This window comes from Balaenoptera ricei, chromosome 9 (assembly GCF_028023285.1).
Source record: "Balaenoptera ricei isolate mBalRic1 chromosome 9, mBalRic1.hap2, whole genome shotgun sequence".
In the NCBI taxonomy this organism is placed as follows: Eukaryota; Metazoa; Chordata; class Mammalia; order Artiodactyla; family Balaenopteridae; genus Balaenoptera; species Balaenoptera ricei.
In genome coordinates, this window is record NC_082647.1 from 28387885 (window position 1) to 28415574 (window position 27690).

Here is a 27690-nt window from a genome sequence, read left to right on the forward strand (position 1 = left end):
TTGGACTGCAGCATAGCGTCAAACAGCAGCAGAGCAGAGCGAGAGACTTTTTAAAGTCTCTTTTCCACCTTATTTGGCGGTAAACGGCTCTGGCCCCACTTTTCCGTGCTGGGGTTCAACCCTGGGTATCAAATTCGGGTCGGAGACGCACGTTCTGGCTGTTCCGCTCACCCGGGGAGGTGGAGGGGACCAGCTCTCCTGCCCCCCGTTCGCCTGTGCCTCAGGAAGCTTGCGGGAGAAAAGGGGATAGGTGGTGGTGGTGGTGGTGGTGGTGGTGGTGGTGTCACGGCAGTCCAAGCATCCCGGGTGGGCGAACACAGAGCCACTGCGCTCAGCGCTCCGCATCTTTGCAAACTACGCGCCTGACACCCGGGCGCTCGGCCAGGGTCGCGGCGGCGGCGGCGCGCGCACGCGCACTCCGCGACCCCGCGCCCGCTCCTCAACCTTCCATTCCACGTGCTGCTTGTTGTAGGCGCCACAGGTTCCCCACCTGCGCCCGGGCGCTCGGGCGGCTCCGCCTCGGCCGGCGGACGTCGGAGGACTACGGGGCTGGCGGGGCCCGGGCCAGCCGAGCAGTTCACCAGGCGCTCGGGCTCACCCCCGACGCTAACTCCGCCTATTTAATCCCGGCGGCTTCCTCCCCCCGCCCCGCTCCTAGTCCTCCTCTTGGCTCCCGCCCGCCCCTTTCGCCCTGGTGGTAGGAAACACTCCTGGGTCTAACTCGACGTGTCCGGAAAGCCTCGGCCAGTTTCCCTTTCGTTCTGCGGCCGCTGCTGTCAGCCGCGCGGCTCCCGCAGACCCGCGGGCGCAGCGGCAGGGGGTGAGGCGCCTGGGGGCCGCGGGCCGAGCGGCGGGGTGCCCCGAGCACTATGCTGGACCCGTCTTCCAGCGAAGAGGAGTCGGACGAGGGGCTCGAAGAGGAGAGCCGTGATGTGCTAGTGGCGGCCGGCGGCTCGCAGCGAGCGCCGCCGGCCCCGGCTCGGGAAGGGCGGCGGGACGCGGCGGGGTGCGCGGGCGGCGGCGGCGGCGGCGCAGCCAGACCCGTGAGCCCGAGCCCCTCGGTGCTCAGCGAGGGGCGAGACGAGCCCGAACGGCCGCTGGACGAGGAGCAGGAGCGGAGGATCCGCCTGCAGCTCTACGTCTTCGTGGTGAGATGCATCGCGTACCCCTTCAACGCCAAGCAGCCCACCGACATGGCCCGGAGGCAGCAGAAGGTGAGTTGCCGGCAGGACCGGGCGTCTCCAGCCCCACTTCTTCCGCCCTGGGCTTTTCTCCCGGGAGAGCTCTGAGGCGCCTGCCCGCTGTCCTCCTGCAGGACACTGTATTTTTGTTAGTCTTGGAGGGCAAGGGAATCTTTGGAGGGAGGACGGTGCTTTAGCCCGCTGGGTATCAGGTTGCAAAGAACGCATCTTCTCCCCCGCGGCTGGCAGAAGCTATCAGCCTGGTCGGGACCGAGACCGACCCGACAGCCCGGCGGTGCGGCGGTTACACCGGGCAGGCTCGGCCCCGGCCGGGTTAGAACGCAGCTCCCATCAACTTTAATTTCCAAGGGTAGTGGTGCATTCCTGTCCGCTTGGCCCTCCTGGAGCTGGGCTTTACCGTGGGTCTGAATGAGTGTGGAATCTGAACACTTCTGCTAGCTAGAGAGAAGTCTTTTCTGGGGAGCAGGTGTAGAAATGTTCCACGAAACAAAGCTAACTGGACAAGTTTTTCTGTACTGCTGTGTAACTAGGACATCAGATCCTAAGGAGGGAAGGTGTGCAGCTTTGGTGAGTTGCTGTGGGTTAGTAATTACCGGTCTCGGCAGGCCTAAGGAAACACGCTATTGATGAAAAGGATTGGTTCGTAACCACTTCATCACGAAAGCGCTTTTGTCCCCATCCCCAAAGAGCTAAAGACTTTCAGGTGAAATGTCTGCCAACTTTAGTTTTAAAACAAGACCCCAGGGTCTAATAGTCTGTAGCAGACAAAAGTGATGACTCAAAATTGCCCGAATTGGGTGAACGTTTTCAATAGAAACTAAGAAATCTTCTTAATAGAATGTTGAACCTAGACGATTCACCAGAAATCTGCACTAGCCCCCTTAGTTTGGGACAGGATGTGGAGACCCAGAGAGATTGTATTGTAATTTGTCCAAAGCATACCTAGTTGCACAGATGTTTGTTAGTTTTCTGAACCATTAACTTCAGAATGTGAGGCATTTCTTAGAAATTTGGAGCACTTCTGAATTGACTTGTGAGAAGCTGGTATTTCAGAGTAAAGGCAGTCTTCCCATCACCCTCCCACCCCCAATTACCCAACCTCTTAAAACAGGCCTAAACCAAGCAGCTGTTTTGAATTGCTCCCTGGGCGTACTTACGGGATGATTCCCTACAGCTGGTGGCTAATTACACAGAGCCTTCAAATGCCTAACCCGCTAGGTAACGCAGTCCCAGAATGCTAGAGCTGGAAAAGACCTTGGGATCCAGGCAGGCCCTTCATTTTGGAGGAGAGGATTTCTGAGTAACATTTTCCATTCCCTAACCAATTGGTATGATTGAAGCCACCATTTGTGAGGTCAGTTTCGAGTGCCCTGTTGAGTTTTTGTGAGCCTTCTGTTCCTAGGTGAGTACCACGCTGTGTCATCCTTTGCTTGCATTCGGTTGGATTGCAGTCACCCAGTGCCTCTTAACTCTGTAGGTCAAGACTTTCATCTTCAGTAGTCACTCTTAAACTAAGTAATTTTGTGTGTATGTTGTATGTAGTCATATAAGTTTATGAATATCATCCAGTCTCCAGTTTTAATATTCATATTGCATTTAAGTTTACTTTCGGTGTGTTAAAGTATAAAAATAACGTTTGGTGAAACTAAGAGGCGATTCCTGTCTGGAATATGATCACTGAAGGTGCTTTTGCAAAGAGTCGCTGACTGGTAGCTGATTCTTACTGTGCATACTTGTTGCATTTTGTTAATGAAACAAACTCTCGCTTGTTCAAATAGTGCAGATTTCTCTGACTCCTGTTGTTTAAATAGAATGTTTCTCCAGAAATTATTTGAATAGGCACACAGGTGCATTCACAATACCACTGAGGAGACCACTGTTATAACCTCCTTCAGACATCACCCAAAATAATTCCAAACTGCAAAAAAGAAGCAAAACAGTGCGTATGTTCTGTGCAAAAATACTTAGACTGCTTGGAAATTTCTATTTTCTGAATATTGAGAGCATTAAATGCTGTGAGATGAAGTTTTGTGAATTATTCTTATATTTTAAGGGGGAGGCCCCCAAACAACTTAAGTGTTTCCCTTATTCAAACTTATTCAAAAGGCCCCCCACTTTCTTTCTTTTTCTTTTTTTTCTTTTTTTTAACAAGTTGCTTGTTAAAGGGAGCTGGAGCAATTCTTGGCAGTCGGGTTTCCTCCCAGGACAAAATGAAATGGGAATTTAACTATATTCCTCCAAATTTGATGCACAAGCCAATAATTAATGACAAAAACTTTGTCTTGAATTATACAGTTGGGTTATATAAAAGAAGTAACAGGATAATTGCAAAATCACTAATCCATTGTATATTTTCTGTATTTTCAAGTAGTCAGACATCTAGTAAAAGGATTTAATAGCTTAAATTGTAATTGAAATGCATATTGCTGCTTACTCACTTCTAACTTTAAGAATTTAGAAACTCAGAAATTGAGATTTGAAAGGGTCCTCATCTTATAAATGAAGAAAATTAATCACAGGAAGATAAAAGCCTTATTCTGGCAGTCAAAGCCCTCTCACTATTAGGGTTGGTGGGTTTCTGTGAAACAACTGAGCTGCACTGTTTTCCCACTTGGCTAAGATGGCCCACAAAGCTAGTAGGAGGTTGTATCCATGAGTAGAAAAAGCTTAATAGCATTAAACTCAGTTGACTAAAACATGTCTGTCTTTGCTTTTGGCTGGAAAATTTCAGCTTAGAAGAATAATGGTGGTTAGCTTATGCCAGTCTGATAACTTAAGGCTTTACAGAAAACTCTGGGAGGAGTGTAGAGCAGACACTGACAAAGCCTTGTACCGTGTGGTCACACCACCTAAATGGTTCACACATGCTACCAATGTGGAGTAACAAACGGCCAATGGCAAAAATGACTTCAGTTGTGAATAATGCTTAAGCCTCTGATGCTTATTTACATTGATTACCTTTGCACCATCAGTTAACAGTGATAATGATGAACCTTGGATGATTCTAGGTCATTGGTTAAAGGTGGGATCAGCGTTGAAACTAGGAAACAACAATGATGCAGATAAAGCTAATCAGTTGTTGCTTAATAAAGGCAATTTGTCTGTCGAACCTTTGGAAAACATTGAGACGCTAAAGGAAAAATAAAGTCCATGGTGGTTAGAAGGTAGGGAGAATCTGAGAAACGTAATGACTACCATAGAAGAGGTTAAGTATGTTCCATAGATGTGGGTTTACAGATTGCAGGTCTCAGTTTATAACTGTTTCAGGTGTGCATGACTTGAAGTGCTAACAGTTTTGGTTGGCCAGTCTCTAGGTGTCTAGTCAGTTAGTTGCTTTGTTCATTATTTGTTTTATTAAATTTAGTAAGTCAGATGTTGAAGCCAACTATCTTAAACTAGAAATAATGAAGAGGGAATCAAAAAGACTAAAATGGTATCTAATAACTTAACATGTGATTCATCTACCCTTGTTCTTTGCATTTTTATGTGTCACTGTAATCTCACTAAACTGCCTTAAACCTGCTTATATAAGCACTCCCACCACTTTGCATAATTTTCCACACTAATTAAGTTTGAGAAATGTATACAAATAATGTGAAATTGCAGATGGTGGGGAAGTAATCTCCTTTGCTAAAACCGATCAGGAAGAGAGCACTGTGGGGAAATAGTATTGGGTGAAATAATACACAGTGGGTTCTACACTTGGCGCATCTGAGTGTTTATACTGCAATAAAGTGGCCACTTTTATCTCTCTTTGGAAATGGCAGTACTTTCTGTAGCTTAAAAAAAAAAAATCTTTTCACTGCTTAGGTGATCCCTGGGCTCAGAAAAAGACAATTTTATGAAAAAATGAGCTAGATTTACGAAGACCAGGAATCACTTACCTTATGCTAGGGGTCATTGTTCCTTAGTGCTATGTTGTGCCATCTTTGGGGCCTAAGATAAGACTGTGGCCTGATGTATTCTCAGTGTAGTGCATGATGTATAAGAACCTAGTAAATGCTTGTTGGATAGGAAGTGTCAGATTTAGTCCCTGTCTCGAAGAATTAGTGAGGTATAGGGTGGAGGAAAGAATATAAAGGCAAAGAGTCAACCTCTCTTCCGTGGAAATTAATGTTCCTAAACATGTTTTGAGACCACCAGGACTCACCCCACCCTCTGTAAAGAAAGCCATAAAAATGGTAATACCTGTTGGTATAGAACTAATGACTTCGAAGGGAAGACTTTTCCCAATGCCACAACCAAATCCGAGAGACAAGCAGTGTAGAAGCCCCACAGCATGCCTTGCTCTCTTGCTTGCAGGTTTCCAGGAGCTGTGGTGATAGTCTAAAAAGCCCACCCTCTCAGGGAGTTAGGATAATTCATGCTTTGCTCCTTGTGCTTTGGTACTTTATGGTGCAGAAGGGATAGGTTATGTTGTTTGCTGCTTTTAATAGGGAGTACACTGTCCTGTGGGGAGTGAGTTGGAAACCACACATTAGAGTGAAACCTCAGACTGGACTTTATCTCAGAGAAAAAAATGCTGCTTGTTTCAACTGATTCATCTATCCCTCCGCAGGGTGTCTTGAGACCGCGGCACTTAATTTGGTGGAATGAGTTGTGCTAATGAGAACTCAAATGGATTAAGCGATATTGGAGTTCGCTCCTTTCAAAAATGAAATCAGCTGTAATTTTGGTATACATTGACTGCTTATAAAGTGAAATAAAATATTGTAATTCTGTGTGTTCCCTCTTTTAAATGGAAGCAGTTCCCTTCATTTCTACCCTCACAAGATAAATGGCATAGTTTGTAAAGTCATTAAAGACCTTCAAAACAAAATTAAGAAACCCAATTGTCAGGCTGTTAAGTATGGGAATTCTGAATGGAAAATTCTACCAGTTATTGTTTTCTAGTGAGGCAGGCCTCTTTTGAGTTATTGTGCTACTTTTTATGCATTTCAAATTAGACCTTTCTTTGGGAAAGAGGGTGGGTTGCATAGTCGTGGGTTATTGCCGGTTCAGTTTTTAGGCCAGGAAAAAAACTCTAATGATTGTAAATAGAATATCATTGGAACAAATGACATTGTTCCAAAGCTTTAAGAGTAGTCAAGAATCTAATCATGGAACGGTCCCAAATCTGTAACATGTCACCTTAGGACCAGTGTTTAAGTTGCCTAAGGATTTTGATATGATTTTCTTTTTAAAAAAAAAAAAAAAAAGGGGGAAAAAAAAAAAAAACCCTGGGATTCTGATCCTTAACTGCACATTAGAATCACCTGGAGAGCTTTTAAAAATCAGAGTGAAGTAAGTCAGAAAGAGAAAAACAAATATCGTGTATTAACGCATATGTGTGGAACCTAGAAAAATGGTACAGATGAACCGGTTTGCAAGGCAGAAATAGAGACACAGTTGTAGAGAACAAACGTATGGACACCAAGGGGGGGAAAGTGGGGGTGGTGGTGGTGGGATGAATTGGGAGATTGGGATTGATATATATACACTAATATGTATAAAATGGTTAATAAGAACCTGCTGTATAAAAAATCAAATAAAATTCAAAAATTCAAAAAAAAAATCCCATTATCCAGGTTGTATCCCAGACTAATTAAACCAATCTCTGGGGTTAGAGTCGTAAAGCTTCCCAGGTGATACCAGTGTACATCAGACTTGATAAATCCTGTTTTAAAGGGAAACTACAGGAAAATGACTTACAGTTTATGGCTTAGTTTCACCTAGGCAAGGTGAAAGTATAATATTTGCAATAATGAGTGAGATTACTGAGTAATCAAACCCGTATTACATATTGAGGAAAAGGTAATAGGGGTGCTCTAGGCAAGGAACAAAAAACATCTAAATATTTTAGACTCTATTGAACCAATACAGTGGGAGGACAGTGCGTATTTAGACTTTTAAAAGGTCTTTAATTTGGTGATATGCTGGAGGCTATTGAACTACATTATCAATTGTGTAATTTATTCATTACAAAACCACGGATAGATCACAATGTTCGCAATGGGAAATATAGGAGGGTAAGCCTGAGTGTTTACCATTACAAAATGAACTGGAAAGGAGAATCTAGTGAAATCTCAAAGTTGGAGTTGACCCTGAGTAATGCCTAACTGAAGAGTGAATTTCACAGTGGTCTGGTCTTTACAAGATCATTAGCCGGTGGAATGTTTTTTCAGTGTGTGCAGTAGGAATGCATCTGGGTTTTTCAAAAAGTAAACCTTAGAAGTCATTCTCAAGCAATTGTTTTAAGTGAATTAATTAAAAACTAAGGACTTATCTAAGAGTGTCGTTGTTTTTATGCTATTTCCAAAACACTAATGTTAGGTTAAGCAGTAAGGAAAGCCTCTGTTTTCCTCAGATTGCATAATGGGTTAAGTCCTTGGTTTGTATTTGGGAGCCTTCTACTTTGTAGAGTATCATTGATGCTTTGCTTTGCTTCTTGAAATTTTATCACATCGCTTTGTAAACTTTATGGTTTGAATATTTTCATTTTATAACCTTCGAGTTAGTAATGAATTTTTGTGATGAAAATGTTACTGGGGCAAAGGGTATGAATAATTAAAAGGCTATCCTTCTCAGTCTGATAGCTGAGGTGGTATTTAATTTGCTCATTTCTGATTGCTTGGGAGGATGAATGTATATGATGTAATATCCTATTCCTACTTCTCTATTGAGATTTAGGTGTCACTTATTAATGTGTCCCCTTCCTCGCTATGCTGAAGGTAGCATTCCTTTGTGGAGGGTGTTTGTATAGTCTGCCTTTCTGCCTTTCGTTTGGTTTTTTAAATATAATTCAGTTGATCTTAAAAACTTATTTCTTATTTATATTCTTGGATAATCAGTTTCCCATCTTGAATTAAAATATGAATCAAGGAGTTGACTTTTTTCCCCCAAATAGCTAAGCAATTCTTGAAGCCTAACTTTTGATTAAGCTCTACTTTCATTAGTAAGGTGTTAGACCAAATCATTTATATTCTTTCCTTCATTAATTCATTGATCAAATATTTATTGAGCCCCTAGTATGTGAGTTTAACCACAAAATGTTCTGAGACTAGAGAATAAAACAAGCAGAAAATTTCTCATGGGATAATGTTCAATGATGTATAGATTATTTGTATGTATTTCTCTTTATATCTGTTTCTAGGCTACCTATTCTGATTCATTAATCTACTACTTTTTCCTACTGCTAATACCATAATTATGATCTTATCATATTTTAATATCTGATGGAAATCACTCTTTGGCTTCAGAGGGCCTGGGCTTCATTATTTTCTATTCATTCACTGTGTGAGCAAGGCATTTCATGTCTCTGGGCCCTGGGTTTTTCATTTGTAAAATGCGGATATAATGACCTCATAGAATTCCTGTTCTGATGAAATGAAGTGATGCATATAAAGTGCTTAGTATAGTGCCTACTGCATGGATGTGTTCCAAATTAGGTGCTATCATTTTTAATTTAATCTTGTTTAGGAAACAATATTTTATTACATTCAGTCTTCTAGGAACATAGCATCTCTCTTTAGTTAAGCTTCTTATGTCTTTGTGATGTTTTGCATTTTCATTATATAGAACCTTTGCATTTATAATTAAGGTTATTTTTAAGCATTTTATAATTTTTGTTTTTACTGTGACATCCTTCCCTGTTTTATTATGGATAAATGTAAAACTCTAATTTTTGTTACAGCTGGTTATATTACAGTACACTGCTGACTGAGTAATTAGAACTTTATTCTTCTAGATTTTCTAAGTAGGTGGTTGAATCATCTGCTGATAGTTATAACTTTTGTCTGGTCCAGTAGCTGTGCCTCTTCTGTTTCACAGGGCAACTGTCCTAATACAATGTCCAGAAGAGTATGTGTACTTGTTGCCAATACCTTAGGCTTGGTCCAGGCTTTCCTGGGAATGCTTTTGGTATTCCACCAGTGAATATAGTGTTGGTTAGTGTTTTAGGATAATTCTGTTTTTTTTACATTAAGAGGATAAAATGTCAGGAATGGACTCTGAATGTTAGCAGATTTCTTTTCCGCATCAATTGAGGTGCTTGACTAGTTTTACTTTACTGATGTGACAGATTTCTAGGTTCTTATTAAACCATATTTGCTTTGCTAGGGGAACCCCTATTATACTTGAACTTTTGAAACAATTGACTTATGAAATGAACTACATCCAGAACCTATTTTTGATTTTTTCCTTTCCTTAGCCTATTAGATTTTTCTTCTTATTCCAGATTCAATTGTGATGATTGCATAATTTCAGAAAATTGGCCATTTCTAGATTTTCATGTATATTAACATAGAGTTGGGCATATTTCTCACTTATTTTCTTAATCTTTAATGTTAGTTTTAAGTCTTCAGATTTTAGCCTCCCTTAAAAAAAAAAAATTCATGGGAAGACCTTCAAGATGGTGGAGGAGTAAGACATGGAGATCACCTTCCTCCCCACAAATACATCAGAAATACATCTATATGTGGAACAACTCCTACAGAACACCTACTGAACGCTGGCAGAAGACCGCAGACCTCCCAAAAGGCAAGAAACTCCCCACGTACCTGGGTAGGGCAAAAGAAAAAAGAAAAAACAGAGACAATAGAATAGGGATGGGACCTGCACCTCTGGGAGGGAGCTGTGAAGGAGGAAAAGTTTCCACACACTAGGAAGCCCCTTCACTGGTGGAGACTGGGGGTCGGGGTTGGGGGGAACCTTTGGAGCCGCGGAGGAGAGCGCAGCAACGGGTGCAGAGGGCAAAGTGGAGAGATTCCCGCACAGAGGATCGGTGCCGACCAGCTCTCGCCAGCCCGAGAGGCTTGTCTGCTCACCCGCCGGGGCGGGCGGGGGCTGGGAGCTGAGGCTCGGGCTTTGGAGGTCAGATCCCCAGGAGAGGACTGGGGTTGGCGGCGTGAACACAGCCTGAAGGGGGCTAGTGCGCCACGGCTAGCCGGGAGGGAGTCCGGGAAAATGTCTGGACTTGCCTAAGAGGCAAGAGGCCATTGTTTTGGGTGCGTGAGGAGAGGGGATTCAGAATACCGCCTAAACAAGCTCCAGAGACAGGCGCGAGCCGCAGCTAGCAGCACGGACCCCAGAGACAGGCATGAGACGCTAAGGCTGCTGCTGCCGCCACCAAGAATCCTGTGTGCAAGCCCAGGTCACTCTCCACACCGCCCCTCCCGGGAGCCAGTGCAGCCCGCCACAGCCAGGGTCCCGTGATCCAGGGACAACTTTCCCAGGAGAATGCACAGGGCGCCTCTGCCGCCACAGGCTCACCCCGCATGGTATCCCTCCCTGCCCCCGGCCTGAGTGAGCCAGAGCCCCCGAATCAGCTGCTCCTTTAACCCCGTCCTGTCTGAGCGAAGAACAGATGCCCTCAGGCGACCTACATGCGGAGGTGGAGCCAAATCCAAAGCTGAAGCCCGGGAGCTGTGCGAACAAGGAAGAGAAAGGGAAATCTCTCCCAGCAGCCTCAGGAGCAGTGGATTAAATCTCCACAATCAACTTGATGTGCCTGCATCTGTGGAATACCTGGATAGACAACGAATCATCCCAAAATTGAGGCAGTGGACTTTGGGAGCAACTGTAGACTTGGGGATTGCTTTCTGCATCTAATTTGTTTTTGGTTTTTGTTTATTTTAGTTTAGTATCTAGAGTTTATTATCATTGGTAGATTTGTTTATTGATTTGGTTGCTCTCTTCCTTTTTTTTATATATAGATTATATATTTTTTCCTTTTTTCTCTTGTGTGTATGTGTATGCTTCTTTGTGTGATTCTGTCTGTATAGCTTTACTTTTACCATTTGTCCTAGAGTTCTGTCTGTCCTTTTTTTTTTTTTTTTTAGTATAGTATTTAGTGCTGGTTATCATTGGTGGATTTGTTTTTTTGGTTTGGTTGCTCTCTTCTTTCTTTCTTTTATTACTTTTAAATTTTTTAAATTTTTATTTTTTAAAATTTTAATAACATTATTTTATTTTTTCTTTCTTTTTTTCTCCCTTTTCTTCTGAGCTTGACAGGGCTGACAGGGTGACTGACAGGGTCTTGGTGCTCCGGCCGGGTGTCAGGCCTGTGTCTCTGAGGTGGGAGAACTGAGTTTAGGACATTGGTCCACCAGAGACCTCTCAGCTCCACATAATATCAAATGGCTAGAGCTCTCCCAGAGCTCTCCATCTCAGTGCTAAGACCCAGCTCCACGACCAGCAAGCTACAGTGCTGGACACCCTATGCCAAACAACTAGCAAGACAGGAACACAACCCCACCCATTAGCCGAGAGGCTACCTAAAATCATAATAAGGTCACAGACACCCCAGAACACACCACTGAATGTGGACCTGCCCACCAGAAAGACAAGATCCAGCCTCATCCACCAGAACACAGGCACTAGTCCCCTCCACCAGGAAGCCTACACAAGCCACTGAACCAACCTTAGCCACTGGAGGCAGACACCAAAAACAACAGGAACTACGAACCTGCAGCCTGTGAAAAGGAGACCCCAAACACAGTAAGTTAAAGAAAAATGAGAAGACAGAGAAACACACAGCAGATGAAGGAGCAAGGTAAGAACCCACCAGACCAAACAAATGAAGAGGAAATAGGCAGTCTACCTGAAAAAGAATTCAGAGTAATGATAGTAAAGATGATCCAAAATCTTGGAAATAGAATGAAGAAAATACAAGAAACGTTTAACAAGGACCTAGAAGAAGTAAAGAGCAAACAAACAATGATGAACAACACAATACATGAAACTCAAAATTCTCCAGAAGGAATCAATAGCAGAATAACTGAAGCAGAAGAACGGATAAGTGACCTGGAAGATAAAATAGTGGACATAACTACTGCAGAGCAGAATAAAGAAAAAAGAATGAAAAGAATTGAGGACATTCTCAGACCTCTGGGAAGACATTAAATGTACCAACATTCGGATTATAGGGGTCCCAGAAGAAGAGAAAAAGATAGGGACTGAGAAAATATTGGAGGAGATTATAGTTGAAAACTTCCCTAATATGGGAAAGGAAATAGTCAATCAAGTCTAGGAAGCACAGAGAGTCCCATACAGGATAAATCCAAGGAGAAACATGCCAAGACACATTAATCAAACTATCAAAAATTAAATACAAAGAAAAAATATTAAAAGCAGCAAGGGAAAAACAAATAACATACAAGGGAATCCCATAAGGTTAACAGCTGATCTTTCAGCAGAAACTCTGCAAGCCAGAAGGGAGTGGCAGGACATATTTAAAGTGATAAAAAGGAAAAACCTACAACCAAGATCACTCTATCCAGCAAGGATCTCATTCAGATTTGATGGAGAAATTAAAACCTCTACAGACAAGCAAAAGCTAAGAGAATTCAGCACCACCAAACCAGTTTTACAACAAATGCGAAAGGAACTTCTCTAGGTAGGAAACACAAGAGAAGGAAAAGACCTACAGTAACAAACCCAAAACAATTAAGAAAATGGTAACAGCAACATACATATCAATAATTACCTTAAATGTAAATGGGTTAAATGCTCCAACCAAAAGACATAGACTGGCTGAATGGATATAAAAACAAGACCCATATATATGCTGTCTACAGGAGACCCACTTCAGACCTAAAGGTCGGTGCTTTGTGACCACCTAGAGGGGTGGGATAAGGAGGGTGGGAGGGAGATGCAAGAGGGAGGAGATATGGGGATATATGTATATGTATATCTGATTCACTTTTTTATAAAGCAGGAACTAACACACCATTGTAAAGCAATTATACTCCAATAAAGATGTTAAAAAAAATTCATATCCCCAATTATTCTTGTTTTTACAAATATACACTTTATAAATTCTATTTTTATAAATCATTAATTTGTTTTAAAGTTTCTTAAGCGGGCTGGGAGGCATAAGGGAGTACTTTCATTTGGCTTCTTAATTAGGATTACTTTCTGCTTTGCAGTAAGAATTAAAGTATACAAAGCTATGAATTTATCTCTAGATACAGTTTGGGAACAATTTGGGATCAGTTTGTTACATAATGAAATTTTATTTTTTGCCAAATCTGTTATTTCAGATCTTAGTTTTTCCTTGAGCCAGTACTTAGAAGAGTATGTAAAAATTTCAAGTGTTGAAGTTTTGTTTTCTTCTTAGTAGTAGATTTCTAATTTTATGCTGTCAGAGTGTGGTTCACTGAACTATTTCATTGTATGTAACTAGTATTTTTACATCACAAATTAGTATATACATGTTCTGACTTTAGGATTAAAGGTGTTATATCTAAATCAGCATTATTGTAGTAATCATTCCTATCTTGTCATCCTTATAGTGACTAAATTATCCAGCTATACTTATATGAATAGTTGACCCTTGAACAGCATGGGTTTGAACTGTGCTCGGCCCACCTGTCCGCACATCTTTTTCAATAGTAAGTACTGCAGTACTACCTGACTTATGGTTGGCCTATGCAGAACCTCAGATATGGAGGAACCGGGTAGTTGGAGTGCCAGCTGTAAGTTATATATGGATTTTCAACTGCGCCAAGGGTCAATGCCCCTAACCCCAGCATTGTTCAAGAGTCGACTGTATTTTTAATTTATCTTGCATTTCTAGAAGTATTCATGAATTTTGATTCCAGGTTCTTTATAAATATATATTTATGAGTCTTTATACTATTATCGGTGAAAAATAACTCCCTTTAACTCATAGTGTGTTGAATGATGATTCTACTTTGTCCAATTTTAACGCTGAAAATACTTTCTTTGGGGGAGTTTATCAGATATATTGATAGGTATCTGTAATACATCTACATCTATGCTCGTATGTTCACCTATATACACTTATAAACGTGTAAGTATATATACACTGTCTGCATATGTATGTGTGTATGCACACATTTTGGGGTTATTTTGTATTGAAAATTATTACAACAGTTTTTGCCTAATCTTTGCTTTTCTAAGAGTTTGAAACGTTTTTAGTCATCGCTGATATGATTAATCTTATTTTTCATTTTCAGTGTTTTGTTTCCTTTGCTTTTTGTTTTGTCTTTGCTGTATGGCATTTCTGCTCTCCCATTCTGGAGCCAGGGACAGGTAGAGTGACATGATATAAATCTTCCTTTGCCTTCCTCATGGTTGTGCTTACTGTTTTGATTCACTGGGCAGAGCACACTTGCTTTAAGATGCTGTGTCTCCAATTTTTTTCATGGATTTTTGAAGTCAGTGGACATTGCTCTGGAAAGTAGGCTTTCGTTTTACCTTTATTCTGCAGTGTTTAAAATTTTTATGCATCTGTATGAGCATGTTTTATTGGAAGAAGAGAAAAATTAAATTCTGCCATGAAACCTGTATTCTTACTATTTTAACAAATTTAGGGAAATATATTCCAAATCTTATTTGAGATGAGAATCTTATTTTAATTTGGTTTTCTAGAAAAATATCTAAAACCCCAAATGCTGCTATAGTCAAAAGGCTTACAAAATGCTGAATATCATCAGGAGCAATTCTGAAATATAACAAGATGACTCTAGCCTACATTTGTGAAGCTCTGGTTTTCTTAACCAGAAGGATTGTATGTGTCCTCGAGCAGTGGTTAAGTAGGGAGACTGAGATAGAGCACGTTCTTATTCTCCGATCTCTGCTTCAGCTAGGGCCACTCTGCTTTTATTGGGTTAGCCAAAAAGTTTGTTCAGTTTAAAGTAAAATACATTTTTCATTTTCACCAAGAACTTTATTGAACGACGTATTCATCAACCAAACGAACTTTTTGGCCAACCCAATACATGTTAGAACAACATATCTAAAATGACAGAAGGGGAGGATGAACTGTCTAATTATGAAAAATTAATGTGATTCGAGTGTAAAATCCCATAAGAATTTCCAGAGTTTGATTACCACATCCTAGAATCCTAGGCTTTAGACTTTATTTTTCCTTTTTATTCCCTTACAGATATTTGAGATAAGTGATGTAGGAGATATACAATTTAATCCAGCACAAATCTAATAGGTGAGATGTTGAATTTGTGGTCCTTCAAATAAGTAGAGATCAAAGGACAGTTGTCTGGAGCTCAGGGGAGAGATTTGGGTACAAGCGGTAAATTTGAGAATTGTCATGTGGATTGTAATCAAAGCCATGGGCGTGACTGTGGTGGAAATAGAATCCAGCAAAGAGGAGGTTTTAAAGACTTAGTATTAAAGAACTTGAGGATTTAAAAGACAAGAGGGAAGACTGAACTGGCAAAGGAAATGGAGAAGGAACAGCCAGGTCTTTAAGAAGGAAGTTAGCATGGCCTTTGTCGCAGAAACTAAAAGAAGAGCCATTTCAATAGAAAGAGGTAGAAAATGATGTCAGGTGCTGAGAGGTCAAGTAAGATAAGGATTGAAAATGTTAATTGGATTTATCAATATGGAGATAACTGCAACCTTGCAACTCATAAGTTGAATTTCACAGCCCACTTTTTCAATTGTTGATATCTCAACTGCATGTGGTATGCTGAATTCAGCTTTTCTTAACACCTGAACAGCTTGAGTTATAACACGGTGACTTTGCCACCCAACCGGTAAGCTTTAGTGCAGCTTTGTATAGACTGTTTTGAGGGGGACACTGTATAGATATAAATGTATATATATACATGCATATGTATTTGTGCTTTTGTTTTATAAAAGTGAAATAAAAATTATTAGCGATAAACCTAGATTTCAAATAGGGTGCAGTTGAGACATAGATCACGAGGTATGCTACAACTAGCAGATCTGACATTAATTGGGTACTTATTAAGTTAAACTGTTCATTTCCATTTTGAACAAAACAATCTCAAAGAACTTGTGCAAATGCTGGGATACATAAATCAAAATCAAAGTGGGATGAAACCAGGTTGGTAATATTTTTAGCTTGATGGTAATGTATCTCTCCTCCACTGTCCCCTTGCTGTTTGTTTCACTTTCCCACTTCCGGTGTTCTGTCATGTTTATGGGAACCCTATCCGAGAAGAATAGGGTTCAGCCCTTCCTTGCCCTTTCTAAATTGCTGTCTCCTCATCTGTAAAATGACTCATACTTGCTTTAGTAAGATGCTGTGAAGATTATGTAAAATTTCTGAAAAGTAACTAGCACAGTGCCTGGCATGGAGTAAGTAGATCGAGAGTTTCCTTTATTTTCTCGTGATTTTCATGCAGGAAGGAACTTTCATTCCAAAACGCATATTGCATTTAGTTGTCACATATTGAGGCAATATTTGAACAGATATTGTGTGCTGGGCAGTACTTTAGGCATCGAGAGTATACGTGTGGACAGGACAGCCCCCACTGAGGCTTGTATTCTAGTAGAGGAGACGGATAGTTAACATACATGCACATACATATTAAGGGTTAGCGACTGTGGGGAGGGGGGTTGGCCTCGGCAGCTATTTCAGGTAGGGTAGTCCGGGAAAGCCTCTCTGAGCAGCCAGTAGTGGTTGAGCAAAACTTGAATTAAGTGAAGGACTGAGCCACTTGATGGTGGGGTGAGGGGGAAGGGCATCCCCGATGGCATTAACTGCAAGTGCAAAGAGCCTTGTGGTGGAATAAAACAAGCTTGTCTTATGAAGAACAGCAGTGAGGTCTAGGGTGGCTAGCGTGGGGTTGAGAGAGGGGCGAGCAGGAAGTGATGAGTCTGGAGAGGTAGGCACGGGCTAGCTTAGGTAAGTTCTTTAGGCCATGGGAAGGTCAGACTTTAAGCGGGGTGGGGAGCTATTGAGTATTGAGCAGGTTCAAAAAGTGATCTGATTAAGATGCTAAAACAGTCTGTACCTGAGAAGATCCAGTGCCACTACGTGGCACAACTCCAGGGGCCACCATTTACGTGGAATTTAGGGCAACGCCTCAAGCATCGTCCAGCCTTGAGAATAGATTGTCAAGGCAAGAGTGGAAGCCGGAAGACCAATTGGGAGATTGTGGCAGTGGTTCCGGTCTGAAGAGGGTGGTAGCCTCAGGGGTAGTATAGGATATAGGTAGTATTTTCTCACCGTTTAAGTTCGTGAATATATTATAATGGACCATATGGTAATAGTGTTATTTTGAAGATGATAATGTGCTAAATCTATTTATGCTATTACGTAAAACATATTCATGTGGTTAAAAATCGAAGCCTTGCAGAACTTGGAATAAAAAGCTGTCTCCTGCCCCGTTTCTCCCCAACCCCAGTTACATTTCCTGAGGGAGCCCTTTTCACTCTTCACTATGTTTTTAATTCTTCCAGCGAATCCTTTGTAAATTGAAATAAGATGCACAAACCACTTTTCGTCCTCGGTCCTCCTCAGACTCCAGCCATTACTTCCTGTAGAAGGGGCAGGGTGGGGAGATCAAGCTCACTTACAAGCATCTGGCTCCTTTCTTCTACTTGGAATGTGGTTATTTACCATTATTAGTCTGCTAGTTGACCCCAATATGTTCTCCCCTCCTTACAAGCAACAGACTTTTTAGTTGGGAGCATGGCTACCTTTTCTCATCTTCTCCCCTTTTTTTTTGTTAACCGTGGGACTGGGTATGCTTGTCTGCAGAGAATGTGGGTCAAGAGCACAGCCCAGGGGGACGTCGACTTTATTTCTCGCACATGAGAACGGGACTGGGTCTGTTCTCACGACGAATTGCACAGGCAATGTCTCTGTTCTTAAAGAATTCAAGAAGACAGGCTACAGGTGGCTGAGATTTTGCTGAGAAGAGCAGAAAGTGAGTCTTGCCAGACTAGGAGCAAGTATGTGGCAGACAAACTGTTGCCCCAAATTGTTCTCCTGATGGCTATTAACAATATGTAACAATTGGGGTCTGTTGTCTTTTCCAGCTTCTTGTGGCTGGATAGAGCTAAAAGACTTAAGTTCAGGCAAGTGGGGTATGAATGGAAGTGCCCTGTGCAAACCTTATGGGCCATTCCTTGAAAAGAGGGGCACATCCTCCCTTTTCCCACGGGCTGGAATCCCCATGTCAGTCATTAGAGCAGCCATTTGGATGAGGACAGGTTGCTATCTGTTGAGGAGTGCAGAACAACATGTCTGAAGGAGCCCGGGGCCCTGATAGCCTTGCAGGGGAGAGCTGCCACGTGCTCAGATCTCAGAGAAATGAACTTCTGTCATGTTTATGCTAATTTTAAGTGATTTTAATTATAATCTGTTATATCCACGTCATACCTACATTTAGCTTTTTAATTTACGTAATATACTCACCCCTTTTATTTCTCAGTTTTTCCTCTATAGACCTTATAGTTGTACTGTTTCCGCTATTAGTGTTAATTACCTGATGCTGATTTCCCGTCCTCCTCTTTACTAAGTTTCCAGCTCTAGCTTCCCTGGCAGCTATGGGGGGCATGTGACGTACGTTCTGGTGTATGAGACAGGAGACAGTCATCTTGTGACTGAGGAAGATATATATACTAAGGGAATTAGAGGTGCTGGGTCAGACACACTTAATTCTGAAACCATCGCCAGTCGCACCTGCATCCAGACATTTTTGTGAGGAAAATACCCTCCCAAGGTTGCTAATCTACTTTATGTTTAAGAATCATTAAGTAAGAATGATTCTTATGGTAAGAATCGTTAAGTTCTCTGCTCTTTGAGTAGTTGCTTCTAGAAATTCAAGACTATTTAATGGAGTTTACATCAAGACTATTTTTCACTGCAAAACCACATAATGTACTTGGTTGCATTTCTTAAAATTTTATTTTTCTTGGGGTCTTTTTTTTTTCTTCTCTACCCATCTTGTCTCCCTTCATTGCTTCCTTAAGTTGTTCAAAATTATAAACCGGTGCCTATCAACGGGGATGGTAATAACCCCTAGCAGACATTTAAAAAAGTATGGGGTGTTTTTGGTTTTCTCGGTTGATTGGGGGCTTGCCACTGGTATTTAGTGGGTGGGATCCAGGGATTCTAGAAATCCTGGAATGCATGCTGTATTGTCCGTCACCCATGGCATTTGAATGCCCTGTTGGACATTTCTGTAGTTAAAGCCGGTTTATAATTATTTGAGTCTAGAGCATAACTCTTCATCTACAAAATGCAAAGTTTTTTTTGCATGGGTTTACTAAGTTATTTTTCTAGAACGACAACTTCTGGGTAAATTGAAGGAAGATTGAACTTTCCTGAGAATTGCTCACTATTTTGAAAAATGTCACCAACAGCACCAGTGATGCTTCTGATACTGTGTTACCAATACAAGTTGCTTGTGTCAGCCTTCATTTTCAGTTGTCACATTCTCCTTGATTTTTTGGACACATGTATAAAAACTTCTTAGCCCTTATTTCAAAATGTCAGCACTCTGTTTTTGACAACTTTCAGTTAAATATCGCCTAACTTCCCTTAAGTTCTGACTTCTTCATTATATAAGACTAGATGCATACATCCACTATCTTTTTTTTTTTTTTTTTTTTTTTTTTTTATTTTTTTTTTTTCCAACAAAAGGTTCACATGTTTATTACTGAGCTACACAGTGAGCAGTGGTGAGGAAAGATCAAGAAAAGAGGAGAGAGCATCAAACACAGGCAGCTGTCCCAGACACTAGTGATGTTCTGATTATGTGTGCCACTTCATATGTGAGGCTCCTTATAGACCCAGCTTGGTTCTTCTCCAATGTCTTCTCTTAGAGTTGTACCTGATTTTATTACCAGTTTTCATTCGAATCCACTGGGGAATGGGACGATTCTGCTTTTGTTTCTTGGCCAGGAATCGTTTGATCCTGAAAGTCTTGTGAGAAGACATGACGAGGAGCAAATCCAACCGCACATAGGATGGCGGACAAGAGAAAAAGAGGAGGAATCGAGCGGAAGGACGTGTTTTTTCATCCACTATCTTGTAGACCAGCTACGCCTAAGCATTTACATACTAATATACATGTTATTTCAGTTACTTTGTTTCTGTTCCCATTAGGATGTTATATTTTTGAAAACGTCTGTGCAGATAATATACCTAGGGATAAATGTCATTGCTGCATAGCAAAAGGGTTATTGTTCTGTTTTTTTGCAATTATAGGGGGTTTATCAGTTAGGGCCCAGTAGGAGATAGCCTGTTACACTCCAAGGGACAGTTCGCAAATGAGAGGGTCAGGCAGGTTTAAGGGAACCAGTGACGGGATGGTGAAGCGTTCAAGAGTTGGCTACAGAGGGAAACCCTTACTACCCCTGGGCCTCCAAGAGCGGGAGGAGGGAGCTGTGGTCTGAACTGGGCGGGAGAAAGGCTGCCTGACAGAGGCCGTGGAGAGTCTAGTCACTGAGACTGTGCGTGGCAGGGAGGGAGCGAAGGGCGTGACTCTGCTGGCTTTGTCTTCCTTCCCTCCGATTCCTCTGGTGCTGGCCCTTCACCAGAAGGGAAACCCAGAGAGAAGCTGGAGAGCAGAAGTGCTTGCTGTTCTAAGTCATTAGTCCCCCAAGGCACAGAACAGGGTAGACAACAGGGGAAAAGTAGATCTGGAGGGCAAAGGGGAATAGCCAGCACAGGGGATGTCGTGTCTGATTAGGGTTGAGAGTCACTATTCCAAAGGATGGCATTCATCTCTCTCTCTACCTTTCTCCCCTCGTGTAGCCTTGCTCAGGCGTAACGCTAACCTGAACTGGTGTTTGGACAGCAGGCTGAGTTGTCATTCTCCCTTCTTAGTTCTTTTGAGTTGGCAACACTTTTTTTTTTCTTCTTGTTTGAACCTTTGCACATGCACCTTTGTAAGAAAGAGTGTGATAAATTTCCCAAATCCGTGCAAGTGTGTAGTTATCTTTATTTTGGTAGAGAATGGGCTGGCCATAGAAGTCTGGGTTGAAATCATTTTCCCTCAGACCTTTGAAGGCATTGCTTCACAAGTGTTGCTAGTGAAAAGTTTGAAGTCTGGTGTCATTTTTATATGACCCATTTTTTTCCTGTCTCATATGCTTTTACTGTTCTTTATTTTTAGAGGGTTCTAAAATGTTACAACAATCCTTTTGGCTTTTAAAAAATTTTAAGAGCCAAAACAATTTTTGTTGTGCTAGGCACTTACTTACACTCAATATGGCTTTAGGAGTGTGTCTTTCAGCTCTTGGAAATTCTTGTATTTTTGTGAACTTGAAATGGAAGGAGGCTGGGCAGTAAAGGGTGGTATTTGCTTTTCTTTAGGGTGAGACAGCTTCTTGAAATCATCCTACTGTCTTTATTGGAACATTTAAAGATCTTGGAATGTTCTATTTGGATGAATTTTCTAATCATAATCTTCAGGGTGATTGTCATTAACAAACAAGTGTTTTCCTTTCATCTGCCTCTTGACTTTACTTTAGGAACACAGAGTAATGTAAAATTCAGGAGAATCAAAGGATATAACAGTGTATTCATATTATGTGCATATTCCCTATTATGTTATAATTTTCTATGACTTAGTTTTATGTTTGACTCCCCTGTGCATTAATGAAGCTATTAACAGGAATAAGACCCATAGATCCTAAAATGACCTTGATATGATGGAATATAAACATCTGGCTGGAGAAAGGAATTTCAAAAGAAATGTGCTTGTTCAGCATTTTTGCCTCTAGGCATTAACCAGTAATGATAAAGGTAAGAATAAAATTAAAGGTTCTCATCTAATTAGTTATCCAGCTCTTTTCAGTCTGTGTGTGTGTGTATGTGTGTATGTATGACTCCTATGTCTATGAAATTTTATGAGTCTGTTGGGCTATTTTCTTTAATGTAGAATAGTGTAAACTTTCAATTAAATAAAACCCAGGTAAGTTGAATATTTTAAGCAGTTTTAGGAGGAAACAAATAAGGGAGTAATGAGGGGAATCAATTTGTGAGGTATGTGTTAAGGTCAGAGAGAGACCTGAATTCCATTAGTAACTCTTTGGCAAAAGTTACTTGATTCTTTTTATAGTGCAAGGCCCTCAGGCCCTGCTCCCTGACCATATCAATAGATAATGGCTTCAGTAGGTAGTACCCTCTGTGTCTTTCCCCCACCAAGAGTCAAGTGCCTGACAATGAGAACATTTTAACTTTTTACAAAGCAACTTCTTTTATTCTCATTAAAGACTGTTCTCTTCAGCAGTATTTGCTTAAATACTGCACTTTTGACTTGGGTTTTTTCTCACTGGGGACCTTCCTAGGCCCCCAATGTTTTCATTAATTTCAGAATTACGTATTGCTGTTCAGAGGCCTCACAACAGAATAGTCTGTACCTTCACAAAAATATATAGTCTAAAATGTCAACTATACATAATGTGCCTGAAATATTAATGTTTACCAGGTTCTGAGATGTTCTTCAGAGCATGAAGGTTAAAGAGGGATAAAATGCACGATGGCTTTTAAAAGAAGTGAGAAGGATTAAATGACATTTTTAAGTCTTTGAAGTTTGAGCTTATCTTATTTCTATTTCTGTATTTGCTCAGAGAATGTAAGCAATCTGCTTAAGGTCATTCAGTTTGTAAATGATGGCGTTTGAGTTCTAACTCAGATCTCTGTGCCTCCAAACCCTTGGATCTTTAATTCAGGTGCTTCCCGAGGTGTCTTTTTTTTTTTTTTCTTGCAAGATCAGAACTACTTTGTTTCTGGTATAAGAGCTCTTATTTAAAATTGTTTTATTAGATTATACTGAAGTCAGGAGTATGTGGGTATATTGCAGGACAAATCACGTGCCCCTAAAGCATTACTACCTACAATTAAAGCCTGACAGAAGGTAACTTGAGTATTTTTGTGGTCTTCAGCAGTGGCTTTATAAAGGGAGTTAGTTGGGATTGTATGGGAAACTGTCTGAATAGGAAATCTTAAAATGTCAGGACCTCATAATTGGAATTCTGAATTCTCAAACTGTAAAAGAGTCTGTCAAACTGCTAAGGAGGTTATTTATTTATTTATTTTTAAAATTAATTAATTTATTATTTTTGGCTGTGTTGGGTCTTCGTTTCTGTGCGAGGGCTTTCTCTAGTTGCGGCAAGCGGGGGCCACTCTTCATCGCGGTGCGTGGGCCTCTCACTATCGCGGCCTCTCTTGTTGCGGAGCACAGGCTCCAGACGCACAGGCTCAGTAGTTGTGGCTCACGGGCCTAGTTGCTCCGCGGCATGTGGGATCTTCCCAGACCAAGGCTCGAACCCGTGTCCCCTGCATTGGCAGGCAGATTCTCAACCACTGCGCCACCAGGGAAGCCCCTAAGGAGGTTATTGATCTTGATCCCAGGTGCCTGCTCTTGGGGCATCTATGCTCAGGGCTTCTCATTCTGGATCTGGCTAGGGAAAGTTGTCATTTAAAATAGTTCAACCCAATTTTCTCTTTTACTATTTCAGTTTTTACTATCTTTTTCTCTATTACTCATCAATCTCCAGAATTCTTTATATTCTGAATATAGAAATAATATGTGCTTATAATAAAGTCCAGAAACATAGAGAAATTGGAGGGAAGTACTTATGCTCTAACCAGAGGGTAACGGTGGTGAGTGCCGAACAATTCTTCCTTCTCGTTTCCATTTCTATCTTTCCCTGGTGATTATGCTATAAACACAATTTGGTATCTTGCCTTTTTTTTTTCCCCCACTTAGCACTGTATCTTGAAAATTTTCCTATTCAAAACACTCTTCCTGATACTTTTTAATGGTTGTATACTCTTTCCTTATATATACATATCATAACATTTATGCTCTGATGAGCATCTGAGTATGTCTTATGGGATGAGGGATGGATTTCACATTTCTAGGCTGAGTATAAAGAATGTGTACATATTGAGATTTGTAATATGTATTGAATAATTCTTGAACAAATGTACATACATATGCCTATGAATAGTTTGTAACAAATATACTTATCTCACTGTGTCCTTGCTAACTTTGAACATTGTCTTTAAGTTGGTTTTTTATTTTTTAACAGACATCTGGTCCTTACTATTGCTCCATAGCTAGACAGCTTTGTATATTTGACACACATGGTATGTTGTTTTACTTTTTAAAATGCTAACTTTAGTTAAAATGCTAACTTCTCGCGTGTTTTTTAGCTATCTTTGAACCCCATACTGTGAAGGCTCTTGAAGCAGGCTAGGAGCCAAGAACTCGTGTTGGTGTGTCTGAAAAGCCTGTAAGTAGAGCTTTGTGTGTCTAAGAAGATTGGCGGCTTGGTGACAGGGAGAGGAGTTTGGTGGCATTTCAGTAGTGTAGGAGAGCATGAATGAAGGTGGTGAATGTAGAGATGATGGAGAAACAAGACAAGGGCTGTAAGAGATGTGTAAGAAATAGAATGAGAAGCAAACAGGGGCTGATTGAATGAGGAGGATGTAAAGATTATTCTTAGGATCTTGCTGGTGCCACGTGTGGGATGAGGAACCATTACCAAGATGGGAAACATGAGAAAGATTTGGGTATATTCCAGTGAGGATTATGTGGGCTCTGAACAGAAAGCCTAATAGCTTAAACCACTGGGCTTTATTTATCTCACTTTACAAGACGCATTGGCTGGGATTGTGGCTCAGTGATGCCATCGTAATGCAGCCTTCTCCGGTTTGCAGCTGTTCCATCCCTGGCATGCAGCTTTTGCTTTCATGGTTGCAGCTACCTGCAGGTCAGGTATTTGTTCCAGGTAGAAGGAAAGGAGAAGGAGCTGTGGAGAGACTTTATTCTGGAATGGAGTGTCCCTCCCCACCTTGACTTCTTTCTGTACCTTATTGCCAAACTATAGCTGTAAATAAGGCTAGGATAGTAGTTTTTTCTTACTGGTCTCTGTGCTGGAGGAAAGCAAAGGAGAAAGGGATTTGGAATGAGAGTTAGTTAAGCCACTGACAATTTGGTAACAAGAGGGCAGAATATAAATATAAATTTTGGCCATGTTTGTAGAAGAAGCTTTTATGCAGTGGAAAATAGAATGTAGATTTCAGAAGTTCTCGGGATTTGAGGACAGATCTAGATACAGTCTACATTTGCTTCATATTCAGTCTTGTAACTGAAGGACTTCAAATTCCTGTTTCTAGGTTTTTTCTTCCTGAGGACCACACCCTGTACCTTCCAGCTACAAGGCCAGACTCCCCATGACATCCCATCATTTTGGTTCCATTTACTGTTATTTCATCAGTTGCCCTCAGAATTCTCTTGGGTGTGCTTATAGTGTCAATGGTGGAGTCCTTTGTCCATGTTTGGAATTTGAATTCCAGTCTGTAATTTATCAGATATGACAATAACCACATTTTTCAACCCCTCTCTATATACCTTTTCTTATCTGAAGAAATGGATTGTTAGGACTAAATAAATGTATCTACTAACTCACAGTCACTTCCCATGATTGTTCCCTTCCTGTCTCCCCCTCCACAATTTTGAAAAGAGGACTAGTGTCAAGGCAGAATACTGCTAAGGAATACTAGTAATGCCAATAAGGAAGTGATCCCTCCATGAAATTAGCAACCCCTTTTTCTAGCATCATGCTTGTTTTCCCATCAGTCTTCCTCTCTTGCAGATGGGGATCAAAGTCACATTTTAAAAAGCTTTCAGACTCCACCACAAACTACATCCCCTCCAGGGAGAAAGGCTTTTAAGTAATTCAAAGGTTTTATGGGTTATATTTTCATATATAACAAGTCAATAAACATTATCTAATTTTTTTAGATCTTATGTAAATATAGTGATGTCCCTTTTATACTATGATTTTCAAGGACATGATTCCCTTCTGAATTAAACCAAGTGGTGACTAACAGCTGTAGTGCCGAAGCCATTTTCTCTGTTCACTGAGGGTCTTCCCCGGGTTCAATTCAGCATCCCCTCATACCAAACAGTTATGCAACACAATATAATCTTAAGTGTCTTTCTGTAGAACTTGTTGCTCTCTGCACATACTCGAAGCCAGATTTTCTGCCGTTGCTGATGCATAACGTTTATCGCAGTGATAACCAGCGTTCGCCCTGAGGTTGCTCATGGGAGTTCTCAGCCCTTGCATGTGTGGAGCACGCCTTGTTCCAGCACAGCTAAGCACAGTGGTGGTGTGGGGCGTCTTGTTTGGCGATGTTCTATAGCAAACGTGAGTGGCATCTTTGTCTTGACGCCTTAATGGCTTGAACTTCTCTCCACTGACTTTTCTGTGGATACGTGTCCTCTTTTGACTTTCTAATTATTATATGCTGCGTGCAAGTACGGAGCTGGTGAAAGCAAAAGACCCTCGTTTCTGGCAGTTCCTAGGACATTGCTTAGGAGTGCCTGCAGCCTGGTTGTGTTGACTGCTAGTAGCAGGCTCTCCAGAAGGACGGGGATGGGGTTTTCTACCGGAGTTGTATGCCAGGAGGCACCTCTGGGGCTTTTGCCTTGGGCTGCAGAGAAAATGTTTGCAAAGCACTGCAGCTGGCACACAGTGCATGCCCTCCACCTCTTCTCCTCCCCTCCTCCCCCCACCCCATGTCCCCTTGTCTCCCGCCTCTCCCTTTTCTTCCTTCTCCCCTGCCATCCCTCCAACCTGATTTCCCTGGGAAGGATTTGATATGAATAGTGTGGATCATACAGGATGATATATGCTATTGTCAAGGTTATAACACAGTAGGAACATTCATGTATCTTTCGATGTAGGAGTTTATTAGTCAGGATCTAGTCAGAAAAGCAACTATCACAAAGTGGTTTAATAGAGGGAATTGAATATAGGGAACTAATTATGAAGGTATTGGAGAGCCAGAGAGCAAGTGTGGATCTGTCATGCAGTGCAGAGGTTCCCAACTTCAGGAAGCTGCTATCATCCCTTGGGCTAAAGGGATACAGGAAGGAATGGGTGTTGTCACAGCCAGGGAGGGGAGCTGCCTGGTGAGAGCAGAACCCAGGACGTAGGGCTGCCCACACAGGAGCTGGAATAATGAAGGAGATGTGGTGACCGCTGGAGATGCCACCTGAAGTAGAGGAGGTAGGGGGAGAAATACCCTGAACTTCTCCCCCTTATGATGTCCATTCTCCTGCTAGGCTCTCACCAGCCTAAGACACCAACAGCGAATCTGTCAAGGAAGCCTGAGTGCTGAAGTTCGTGGGGTTCAGTCATGTGAAGGGGAAAGCTGGGGAGTCTATGGGAGAGCAAACAGTCAGAGGACTGGCACAAAGGCCACGGCCTTTTCCTTAGGTGTGGTTGCAATGACCGTTGTCATGCCTTATTTTTCTAGCATAAGGCACATCCCTAATGCACCTTCCATCGTTTCCATTTTAGATTCTTTAATTCACGAAACTTAATTTGTGGGATTTCTTTAATTTCTTTTTTTAAAAATAAATAAATTTATTTATTCATTTATTTTTGGCTGCATCGGCTCTTTGTTGCTGCGCATGGGCTTTCTCTAGTTGAGGCGAGCAGGGGCTACTCTTCGTTGGGGTGCGCAGGCTTCTCATTGCGGTGGCTTCTCTTGTTGTGGAGCACAGGCTCCAGGCATGCGGGCTTCAGTAGTTGTGGCACGTGGGCTCAGTAGTTGTGGTGCACGGGCTTAGTTGCTCTGCAGCATGAGGGATCTTCCCGGACCAGGGCTCGAACCCGTGTCCCCTGCATTGGCAGGCAGATTCTCAACCACTGCGTCACCAGGGAAGCCCCCTAATTTCTTATTGGGCTTTTTGGAGTGGAGATTGCAGAGCAGTCTGCATGCAGGGTTCTG

At 41.7% G+C, this 27690-nt stretch overlaps 2 protein-coding genes across 13 annotated transcripts in view; one reads left to right on the top strand and one right to left on the bottom strand.

Moving 5' to 3' along the window:
• The first annotated feature begins 749 nt into the window (after window positions 1–749).
• Window positions 750–27690, top strand: part of CADPS2 (calcium dependent secretion activator 2) — a 555896-nt gene continuing 528955 nt past the window's right edge. For 3 of the 12 annotated variants that reach the window (XM_059933501.1, XM_059933505.1, XM_059933508.1), the window contains exon 1: window positions 751–1214. In XM_059933501.1, the coding sequence (XP_059789484.1) occupies window positions 870–1214 (345 nt within the window). In that variant the 5' untranslated portion in view covers window positions 751–869. Of the gene's footprint in view, window positions 1215–27690 lie in introns of all 12 variants that reach the window. The other 9 variants (XM_059933504.1, XM_059933498.1, XM_059933499.1 and 6 more) reach the window with 4 other exon arrangements.
• Window positions 19556–19921, bottom strand: LOC132371420 (large ribosomal subunit protein eL39). Its single transcript, XM_059932665.1, has one exon. The coding sequence runs from the start codon at window positions 19864–19866 to the stop codon at window positions 19711–19713; it is 156 nt and encodes a 51-aa protein (XP_059788648.1). The 5' UTR covers window positions 19867–19921; the 3' UTR covers window positions 19556–19710.

What these genes read in the sequence shown, in the direction of transcription:
- LOC132371420 (XM_059932665.1), bottom strand. Translation starts at nt 19,866, where the DNA reads ATGTCTTCTCACAAGACTTTCAGGATCAAACGATTCCTGGCCAAGAAA.